The sequence below is a fragment of the Octopus bimaculoides genome, chromosome 3 (genome assembly GCF_046866305.1).
Source record: "Octopus bimaculoides isolate indiv1 chromosome 3, ASM4686630v1, whole genome shotgun sequence".
Classification (NCBI taxonomy): Eukaryota; Metazoa; Mollusca; class Cephalopoda; order Octopoda; family Octopodidae; genus Octopus; species Octopus bimaculoides.
Window position 1 is genome coordinate 113,541,520 of NC_142930.1, and position 12,500 is coordinate 113,554,019.

The following is a 12,500-nucleotide window of genomic DNA, read 5'->3' on the forward strand; positions in this document are numbered from 1 at the left end:
AAGGCCATTGCCGCTCCTCATCCGATTATTTAACTATATCCAGTTATGCTATTCTACGCGCATAGACACACATATACACTTATATATGTAAATTCTTTATGCCCAACGTGAATTTGTTTGTCTCTCTCTTTATATATGAATTTCTATATGCTTGTACATATGTGTTTATCTTCTGAATATATTTAGTTATATGTATCTACATGTATGTATGTATGTGTGTATGTATTTAAGTATATATATATGCCAAGCCTTATCCTGTTTATCCGCATCACTATCTTCATATCAGCTCACCTGGATTTCTCCTATAGCTACTCTTTAGTCTGGAGACAGGCTCAAACTCACAGTTAAATGGAATTATTATGTTTTTTCTCTGTTGTGTCGTGAATTTAATTGTTCCCCTTCTTCAGACATCCACAGTTGTTATTTAACTCCAAATCCATTCTCATCCAGTAGATTTGTTAAATGAAGGTTTACTAAAGAGCAAAGAAAGATTATTTCTGATCAAGATATAGAGGAGACATCCTCAGAATTTCAATTAATTAAAATTATTTACAAGTAGAACGTAGTAGAGGGAAAGAGCCTAAATTTAGTAGTTCTTTTCCGGTTATGCTAAATCTTCACACAGAATAGAACAAGGCCACACTTTCCACTGCAGTAAGCAGTCTTTTACTGTACGGAGTTTAGTATAGTCATGACTTTACTTTCTCCAACCGGGTCTCTTTTTTGTTTGTTGTATATGTAGAGCTTTAGCTCCTGAATGTACAGAGATGATGGCTTAACAATTTCATACAATGTGAATTGACACACTGAGAGAACACCTCCACCTTTCGGTCATGAATGACCGTGGGATTGCACCTAGAAGGTTTCCCTCCAAGGCACAAGTCTTGGCAAGGCTGTTTATAGAAGACCAGCAGTTGCCCATGCATACTAGCCTCCTCTCTCCATGCCACCGATGCTATACAAGGAAAAGGCAAAGGTCGATACAGTGTGGGACTAGTGATGTCGTAACTCATTTCTACAGCTGAGTGAACTGGAGCAACGTGAAATAAAGTGTCTTGCTCAAGAACACAACACACAGCCCAGTCTGGAAATCGAACTTACTACCACATGATTGTGAGCCCAAAGCTCTAACCACTGAACCGGACACACTACAGGTAGATTAAACAAGGATTTAACAAGAATATTTAAGTAAGAAATTTAATTGAACATGGACATTAGAACTGGCGTAATGACAGTCAACTTTCAAAGCACAAAATTAGACTGAAAGACACGGAAACAGTAAAATCTACAGACTTCCGTGAGACAAAATATTGGTACAGAGAATTTTAAAGTAGTCGCCAACCATAAATAGGAACCTCATATCTGGAATAAGAGGGAGTGTCGCTGACCTATGCTTGTATTAAATATCGTCAATAAGGCCATCTCTTTTTATCATGACATCCTTAAATCATGCAAATTACTTGGCCATAAACGTGTTTTTCACTTTTCTGTATAAGTCTAAGTCTCTTGATTACTGGAGGTAAGCTTAGACAATTGTCGTGATGATACTGGTTGTTGTATCTATGACAGTCCTTTTTTTTCCTCCAGACAAAAAGCCTGTCCTTTTCGTTAATGGCATGCCAATTTTTTTAAATTCTTGATTTTCGAGGTTGCCTCCCCTTCTCACATGGAGCTTTGGTGATTATGATACATCCTCTAGCAGTGAAAATGTTTTTGTAAATGAAGACTTCATGCTGTATGGTACTTAATATATCTATTTTTGTTTGTTGTTCAAATACATACCACTGGCCACGCGGAGTTATTTCTCTAAGCTCATTTTTATTTCAAGTATGTTAGTTAGAACCAGTTCCAGAGAATTACTAGCTTATATAGTTTGGGCACCACATACTGCGTAGAAGAAAACAGATAGAAATAGGAATGTAATTTGGTTTAATCGACCACAAAACCTAGAAGTTACCACGAACATACACAGGAATTCCTTAACTCAAGTTTTCCACCCACGCACAGAGATCACAAGCTCTTCAACTCACATAAGGTTAAGGGCAGTTCAGATACACACATACATGCATGTGTGTGTACATACGTATATATATATATATATATATATATATATGTGTGTGTCCGCATGTAGTTATGCATACATTCATGAGTATGTGTGCGTGTGACTGTGTATATAATACATATACCTACATAGCAAACATATATATGTATATACAAATATATTTGAATGTATGTGTATCTCTCACACTTACACTCTCTTTATCATATGTATATATATATATATATATATATATATATATATATATGTGTGTGTGTGTGTGTGTGTGTGTGTGTGTGTGTGTGTATGTGTGTATGTATATACATATGTACATATATATATATATATATATATATATATATATATATATATATATATACACATATGTATATAGATATACATACACACACATAAATATATATATAAACACACACACACACACAGAAACACATTTATATATCGAAGGCCAAGTAACACTTTTAGTTCGTTGGTTTCTGTCTGGCTATCACGCGGCTGGAATGCAGAAAGAAAAGAGTGGTTGGAGGAGAAGAAGAAAGAGAAGACAGAATATTACACTACACATACATAGATTCACTCACATTCACGCACACGTATACGTATAGACGAAGAGAGTGACACTTAAACATGCATATGTACACGCATACACACAATACTTTGGACTACACAATCAGCTGCAATTGACAAACTTCATTGAAGTATTCAAATTTTGCAGAGGAACATTGAAAAGATAACAGAGCAGAGGGGGTGTGTCCTGAGAATGTTGTATCAGAGAAAGAGGGACAGAGAGGGAGAAGGGGAGGAAGAGAGATGTTACTGAGGTCGGACATACATACATACATACGTACATATAGACAAATATAGATCCATATGCATACATACTTACGTAGTGCATGTGTATGTATATATATAGAGATAAATAAATAGTTAGATAGATACATACATACATACATACATACATACATACATACATACATACGTACGTACATACATACATACATACGTACATACATACATACATACATACATACATACATACATACATATTTTCTCTCTGTTATGTCCTTGTGTTCCTTTCTGTTGAAGAGCGTAGGTTCGAAACGTAAAGGACTCTCTCACCTTCCCGAGCGTCAGACCAAACACCTGCTTGTTGTTTACACACTTGTTTTTGTCTTTTGCTTTTCTGTAAATTTCAACTGTATATATATATATATACACATATATGTGTGTGAGGCGATTTGTCCTTCTTTCTCTTTGGACTTTTCTCTTTCCGACGAAGAGTTATGCTCGAAACATTATCGACTCTCTCCTTTCACCGAACGTCAAATAAATATAATTATTTGTTCTTTAAATTGGCTATATATATATATACATATATATATAGATGCAGGCAGTGTGCTAAAAAATTTGTTTCCCAACATGTTTCCAGGTTCAATATCATTCAGTGATATTTTGGCTAAGTGTCTTCTAAAGCCTCAGGTCTTCTAAAGCCTTGTGAGAGGGTTTTGTAGATGGAAACTGAAAGAAGCATTTCCCATATATATATATATATATATATATATATATATATATATATACATATCATATATAGATAGGCGCCGGAGTGGCTGTGCGGTAAGTAGCTTGCTTACCAACCACATGGTTCTGGGTTCAATCCCATTGCGTTGCACCTTGGGCAAGTGTCTTCTACTATATACTCGGGTCGACCAAAACCTTGCAAGTGGATTTCGTAGACCGAAATTGAAAGAAGTCCGTCGTATATAAAGCTTAGTTCAAACCATACAACTGTTCATCGTCATCTTCATCAACTTGGAAAAGTTCCTAAACTTGGAAAATGGGTGCCTCATGAATTGTCCGAAAGCAACCGCAAATCCCGAGTTGATATCTGCTCTTCTCTCCATTCTCGCTAACTCATTTCACCCTGTTTGGATAGACTTGTGACTGGTGACGAAAAATGGATCTTCTTTCGAAATGTTAAAAGTCGTAAACTGGTTTCGTAAAAGGGAAAAGGCTGAACAACAACCGAGAAGGGAACTTCATGGGAAAAAGGTTCTTCTCTCTATTTGGTGGGATTGCAAAGGAGTAATTCACTTTGAATTGTTACCACCTAATGCAACAATCAATGCTTAAGTCTACTCTCAACAATTTGAGTGTTTGAAACAAGCTTTAAAGAAAAAAACGACCCACTTTAGTGAATCGAAAAGAAGTGATGTTTTATCAGGACAATGCACGACCCCACACTGCAAAGATGACATCACAGAAGATCGAAGAGCCTGGTTGGGGAAAAATTCCTCATCCACCTTATTCTCCCGACCTTGCTCCTTCAGATTACCATTTGTTTCGTAGTTTACAGAATCATTTGGGGGACTTAACTTTCGCAAGCCAGGAGGAGGTCGAAACTGACATTTCAAAGTTCTTCGCTTTGAAACCAAAAGAGTTTTACATTGATGGGATTAAAAAGCTTGTAAATAGATGGAAGGAAGTCATAGATAATCAGGAAAAATACATTGATGATTAAATTTCAATTAAATATAACATTTGACCACTTGTTTTCTTTATTCAAAATTTGGACAGAACTTATGGGATGACCGGATATTTACGGAATTTTGATTTAGTGTCGGGTGACTTTTGTCCAACCCCGTATGTATGTATGTATGTATGTATATATATATATATATATATATATATATATATATATATATATATATATATATATATATATATATATATATGGTCAATTACAAAAAAGCTCAGAGAAAAAGAAATAACAAACAAACGTGAGGACGTAGCACAAATAATGTATTAATAAGATGTTCAAAGAAAGAAGAGAGTAGTTGTTTTACGTTTCGGGTATAGCTCTTCTTCGGAATAAGGAAAAACAGGAAAGTCCAAAGGAAGAGAAGGAAGAAGGAGGGAAAAAAATCGCCAACATCCCACGTGCGATCAGGTGTCGGTGATGGCGAGGAGGAGGAAAAAAGAGAGTGGAAGGAGAACTGAAGTACAGTCGAGGGAAAAGAAGTCAGGAGACAGAGTCACAGACAAATTATAATGATAATCCATTTAGTGTTGACTGTTAGACGAAAGAATATTCTAAAACTTAGTGGAGACTAATGATGTTTTTTATATAATTCTCTTGTATTTTCTTAAACTCCAGAGTAGCTAGGGACTGTAGACTAACTAGACAGAATATAAATATTTTACATGTGTGTGCGCATGAGTGTATGTATATGTATGTACACACACAAACATACACACACAAACATACACACACAAACATACACACACACACAAATAGAAAGAAAGAAAGAAAGAAAGAAAGAAAGAAAGAAAGGAAGAAAGAGTAATTGAGAAAATAATAGATTCACATCACATATCACAACTCATTATAAACGGTCTCAATGAAAAATTCAAAATAAATTAATTTCGAGGCATGACAATATTTCTCTAAAAGTGAAATAGAATTTTAATGACTTGAGAATATTCAATACATAGCAGAAACGTTTATTTAAATACAGGACATAACTCGTAATGTTTATATATAAAATCTATTCTATATTTCATAATTCTGTCTAAGAAAGAATAAATCATAGCCACAAGATTATACGCAACTCTCTAATTTCCTCAATTACCCAACAGAGTTACACTTGTGTTCTTCGAATCTGCAATCTTATCCCCTTCCTTTGTTTTTCTCGGTTTCTAACTTTATATGACAAACCGACTATATATCTTCCTTTCTTAATCTCTGTCCGTCAACCTATCTCTTATTTCTGTCTACTCTCGCCCTTTGCATTTTTTTATAGCTTGCCTATGAATAATAAAAGAAATGTTCGCTATAATTTTCATGAGTAACACAAACAATTATTTTATTTCTCTTCTGTTGCAGGTAATGTTGGGTCAACTTCCAAAACAAAGTAGCCAAGAAACCGAACCACAGCAGTTGATGCGAGAATTGTACGATACTCTAGAGAGAGAAAATGACCTGAAAGAACAGATGAAGTTTACCGAACTGGAGGCCAAAAACATGCGCAAGAAGCTATCTGATCTTGAAGAAGAAAATGAGAGTCTTACTGTACAGATTAAAAAGCTGATGTCGGCCAAAACTATTTTCACCAAGAAATCTGATGATGCTGGGTCGGCAGCTAAAGAAATTGAATTAAATTTGATGCTCGAAATGAGTGAAAGAGAAAACGCTATAGCTCGGCGTAAAGTGGCCGAATTAGACCACATGAATGACAGCCTCCAGGAAGAGGTAAAATATCTGGAGAAACGTATAGAGGAAAAAGAGCAAGAGATGAGCACAATCCCTGAACCAACCACACCGAATGCTTATTACGAAGACAAAATCAAGGAATTAACTGAACAAACCGATGAGCTTAAATGGAAGCTTATCGAAAAAGACAGAGAGATTGAAAGACTTTCGGCTTTAGTCCAAAATATAAATACGAAACAGAACCGTTTGAAAAAGAGCCGGTCATTGGACAGTGACAACCAAGTCGTAGATCTCAACCGTCAGCTAACTCATGTTCAGCAAGAAGCGAGTATATTAAGGGACAAACTTGTCAAAATCGAATCCGAAAACGAACGCTATATCAAAGAAAATCGTAAGCTTCAATTCCAAGTATCTCATAAAGTACCAGCTGTGACAGCAGACGATGCTGCCTTAGAGAACGTAGAACTGAAGGCCTTAGTAAAGAAGCTGGAGACTGACAATAAAGAACTAAATAGCAAGCTGAGATTGATGTCTGAGGACATGCGTAAAATGAGTAAAGAGAGCTTTAAGCTACCCTTAGCAACCACCCTCGTTGGCACCAAGGGCGATGAAGTGATCAGCCCAGGTAGCAAGCATTCTCTAACAAGTCCAGTCCTCGGAAGTCCGACTGCAACAAGAACAGACAGAATAGGCGATGCAGCTTCTGTAAGTGGTAGCCACGGTATCAGCATCAACATTGGCGGTTGTAATGTCGGGACGCCGACTGAAGGAATAGACAGAGTTCCTGGCATTCCTTCTACAAATAGTAACCAAGATATATTGGCCGCATCACGTGATGCCGACAAGGTGAAGCAGTTGGAGAAGGAGGCTGCAACGCACCGCCTAAAAATGGCGGAACTGGAAGCTAAAAACGCGCGCATGTCAAGAGAGCTAAATCGCATCAACAGCGAAAAGACGGCAGAGGCGGCGTTAGCCACTGAAAACATGTCGGCCGAGGATAGAATACGCCAAGAGTTGATGCAGGAGGTACACGATTTAGAAGATGAACTCGGTAAGTTTTCTTCTTTTTTTTTCTTTATAACAAACGTGTGTGTATTTATTAAATATATTTCTACAAATTTTAAATATTATCTGTTTCTATAAATTTTAAACATTATCAACTAACTTCATAAATTCATTCATTCTAGCATGCATCTGTTCATATGTATGTATGTATATGCATGTGTGTGTGGTTGCGTATTTATTGCTGTGTATGTATGTGTGATTGTTTCTCATTACTTATTGTCGATAGCATAGCACTTGCTGGTGATACTACTACTACTACTACTGCTGCTGCTGCTGCTACTGCTGCGGCTGCTGCTGCTACTGCTTTGGATGTTGTTGATGTTCTCATTTACTTTTGTTTTTGAGTTATCATCCTCTGTGATCTTATGTAAATATGTTTTATGTACACAGACACACGTGTGTGAGCATACACACATACATAACATATCGAACATATACGCATATATATATATATATACACAAACACACACACACACACACATATATATGTGTGTGTATATATATATATATATATATTTACATGACTCACATATGTGCATATATATATATATATATATATATATATATATATATATATATATATATATATATATATACATATAAATATACATACACATCTCGCTCTCTCTCTCGTTCTCTCTTTATATATCTATATGTGTATATATATATATATATATTATATATATATAGTAACATTTTTTATTGTTGTCATGCCGTTACACATTCTCATGAATACACACACACACACATCTAAACTTAACCATTTATCTTTCTCTTTCCCGTTATCTACCTACCTATATATGTGTGTGTGTGTATATATGTATATATATATATATATACATATATACATACATACACGTATAATATGCTTAGAACTATACAATCATTTTATAAGTATATTATATAATATGTATGTGTTGTATGCATGCATGTGTTTAATATATGCGTGTTTGTATGTGTGTTTGTGCGCGGGCGCCCCATTTAATAAGCCATATTAATTACAAGAAAAGAAGTCAGGCGGGAAGAGACGGAGGGGGGTTGCGGGGGTAAGGTAACGAGGTAAAGGTAAAAAGAGCAGCAACAACAACAACAACAACAACAGCAAGAAGGGAAGGAAAGAAATGGATAGGCAGGGCATAAGAAAAAGTATCGGTTGAGAAAATACGACGAAAAAAAAAAAATGTTTAAATAGTAACACAAATCAAGAAAGAAAGAAAGAAGGAAAGGAAGAAAGAAGGAAAGAAAGAGAAGAAGCATATACGTGAGAGAATGAGAAAAATAGCAGAGCTGGAGACGAAGAATGAGAGACTGGAAGAAAGTTGGCAGAAGAACATTCGAAAGAAAACTAAGAATAGAAGCTCCATGGCTTTTATTCATTTATCATCATCATCATCATCATCATCATTATTATTATTATTATTATTATTATTATTATTATTATTATTATTATTATTATTACTATTATTATTGTTATTATTATTATTATTGTTATTATTACTGGTAATCGTGGGCCTCTTGCGCTCGTAGTATTCTCGTTGGGGGAAAGAAATAAAAGTTTCTTCGAGATTCTTCTACTTCTATCTTCTTACTTTTTCGTCCCATATTTTTTTATATCATCTCTACGGGGCTGTTACCCCAGCGTTGTACCTGTCTGTCTAGCTGTGTGTGTGTGTGTGTGTGTGTGTGTGTGTGTGTGTGTGTGTGTGTGTGATTCACTTTCTGTTCCTCTGTTTCTCGATCTATCTGGCTGCCTGTCTGTCCCTCTCTCTCTCTCTCTCAGTCACTATATCTCTCTAGATCTCATTCACTCACTCACCCAGTCTGCTTGTTTCTCGGCCACTCTCTCTCACACACACACACACACACAGACACACACACTCTCTCTCTCTCTCTCTCTCTCTCTCTCTCTTTCTCTCTTTCTCTCTCTTACGCTGTCTTCTTCTTAATCACAATCTCTAGATCTCATTCACTCACTCACCCTGTCTGCCTGTTTCTTGTCCACTCACACACTCTCTCTCATTCTCTGTCTATCTAGCTACCTATCTGTCTTTCTTTATTTCTTTCTTTCTTTCTTTCTTTCTCTCTCTCTCTCTCTCTCTCTCTCTCTCTCACCTGCTCTTATAGGTAACTTACCATTAATTGTGAACTTTATAGCTTTCATCATCATTACTTTTTTGAAACGTACCTTGCACACACATGAAACGTACCTTATACACACACACATGCACACACACACACACACACACACACACACACACACACACACACACACATATATATACACAAACACACATACATACACACACATGCATACATATGTATGAACATGTGCAGGAAGATATAGCTTCATGAATGCATGTATGAATCAGTATGGAAGCATGTTTGTAAGGGTCCATCTATCTATCTATCTATCTATCTATCTATCTATCTATCTATCTATCTGCATGTATGTATGTATATACATATATATGTTTGTGCGTGTGTGTGAGTGCGTTTGTATGTGTGTTATTACACACACACATACACATGTATGTGTATGTGTGTGTGCGTGCGCGCGCGCGTAAACAAAATTCAGTAGGGTACTGAATTTTGTTTCTATTTTACCTATAAAGGTACAAACTTGCAAGTCACTTTATTGTTATCATCATTATTATTATTAATAATGGTAATGATACCTATTTAATTTTATTTACATATACATCCTACATACATACATACATACATACATACATACATACATACATACATACATACACACATACATACATACATATATATTTATATATATATGTATATAGTATACGGTGAATAAAATGTCGCCTAGATTACGCAAAAATGAAAACAACACTGACATCTCATTTTAACAAATATATTGACCAAAATTACATTAAAATATCTCGAAATACTAAAGAGTAAATTCATTCAATAAAATCGCCATTGGCTTCAAGTACTGCTTCCAGACGACTTCGGAATCTCCAACAACTCTTGTGGACCATCTCCTTATTTAAGTTGGTGAATGTTGCCATAATCCTTGCCTTCACTTCATCTTTGGTGTTACAAGGAGTTTTGTTAGTCTCTCGCTCAATAGCACCCTCCACGTAATGATCAAGGGGGTTGCAGTCTGGGGAGTTCGGTGTCTAGATGTTAGGGATGATGTGGTCGCAGAAATTGTCTGACAGCCATGACTGGATTCTCCTGCTTGAGTGGCATGGTGCAGGGTCCTGTTGCCAGACACAGAGTCTTCTAGCAACCACCCTCTTCACCCAGGGCAGCACTACCTCCTCCAAGCACTTGATGCAGGCCACCGTGCTGCGTGTGAGGCCGTGTGAGAAGACGAAAGGAGGTATAACGTCGCCTTCACTTGTGATCACTCCAAAATGTTGACTGGATGTTTTATTTTTATCACTCCTCAGATTGCACTGTCCTCAGATTGACACCCAAACACTCTGAAATGTTCCTGTTGGAGCTTCCGGTGCCAATGCCATGCACTACAGCATATCATTTCCAAATTTCTGGCAGTGTATATTGTGTCATAATGCTGTTTTTTTATCGCAGACAGTGCCCAACTGACTAGAATACTGTGTAGTTGACAAAATCAAGAACAAACAATGCGGTTAATGGTTGTCCAACCGTAGCTAAGTCAAGATATTTTAAAACAATAGATGACCAATTAGATGGAGGGGGGGGCTGAACAGCAAAAATAACCCCTCCCCACTACCAGCAAGATTTCAACAACTCCATAAACAAAACAATAACGGAGTATCTCATCACAGGTTTATAGAAGTTTGGATATTATTGTTAGAATTCTTACGAACGAATTGTATAAATTCCTCCATCACAAAGACAACTGATTGATTGATTCATTCATTCATTCATTGACCGATTAAATGATTAGTCAAGCAATCGATTAATTTATTGGTTTTGTTTTTATTAGTTATCTAGTAGACAAATAATAATAATAATAATAATAATAATAATAATAATAATAATAATAATAATAATAATAATAATAATAATAATAATAATAACAACAATCACAATAATAATAATAATGATGATGATAATGATGATGATGATAATAATAACCAGTAAAGTATTAGATTGCTGACAAGAATGGATAGCATGGTACCGTAGGCTGCAGGTAGCAAGCCCGCTATGCATGTAAGTCTCCAGGAGTTTCAGCAACAAAAACAACAACAAAAATAATGATAATAATAATAATAATAATAATAATAATAATAATAATAATAATAATAATAATAATAATAATAATAATAATAATAATAGTAATAATAATAATGATAATAAGACATTATTATATTGACAGACTTCAGACAAAAATCATGCCTCCTCATTGATATGACTGTCCCAATCGACATAAATGTATCTGTCAAGACATACCAAAAACTGATCAAATATAAAGATCTTGAAATAGAAACTGGTAAAATGTGGAACCTGAAGACTAAAACAATACCTGTTGTCATAGGTGCCCTAGGAATGATAGAAAAAGGGACTGATTCTTACCTAACTCAGATATCAAGAAACCCTAAAATGGCAGAAATTCAAGAAATAGTGCTCATGGGAACTGCCCATATCCTACGTAAAATACTGTCTATGTAATCTCAAATTTTAAAACAAACTTATAAATGTTCTTATGTTTTCTTAAGAATTCTCTAGAAGAATATCATATGCAAAACCAAATATATGACACCCTAGGCATAACACCAACTGGAACTTCTAACTTGTTGTCTCTTGAGGTCTCTGGGTGAGACTTGGAGTCAACTTGTACAAATACAAAGCAAAAGTCAAACATATGATAATGATAATAATAATAATAATAATAATAATAATAATAATAATAATAATAATAATGACCAGGAAAGTATTAGATAGCTGAAAAGAATGGATAATATGGTACCGTAGGCTGCAGATAGCAAGCCTGCTATGCATGTAAGACTCCAAGAATCCAACAAAACCTGTGATAAAGAGAAATAATAATAATAATGGTTACTAAAGGCGTAAAGCCTGAAATTATGGGAGAGAGGATAAGTCCATTACACCGACCCCAGTGCGTAGCTGGTATTTAATTTATCGACCCCGAAAGGATGAAAAGCAAAGTTGACCTCGGTGGAATTTGAACTCAGAACGTAACGGCAGATGAAATATCGC

General features: G+C 35.6%; 1 protein-coding gene across 1 annotated transcript in view; it reads left to right on the forward strand.

Moving 5' to 3' along the window:
• Positions 1-12,500, forward strand: part of LOC106879862 (uncharacterized) — a 340,042-nt gene that overhangs the window by 192,629 nt on the left and 134,913 nt on the right. Inside the window, exon 3 of the mRNA XM_089349477.1 lies at positions 5,940-7,317. Coding sequence (XP_089205603.1) covers positions 5,940-7,317 — 1,378 coding nt within the window. The remainder of the gene's footprint in view (positions 1-5,939; positions 7,318-12,500) is intronic.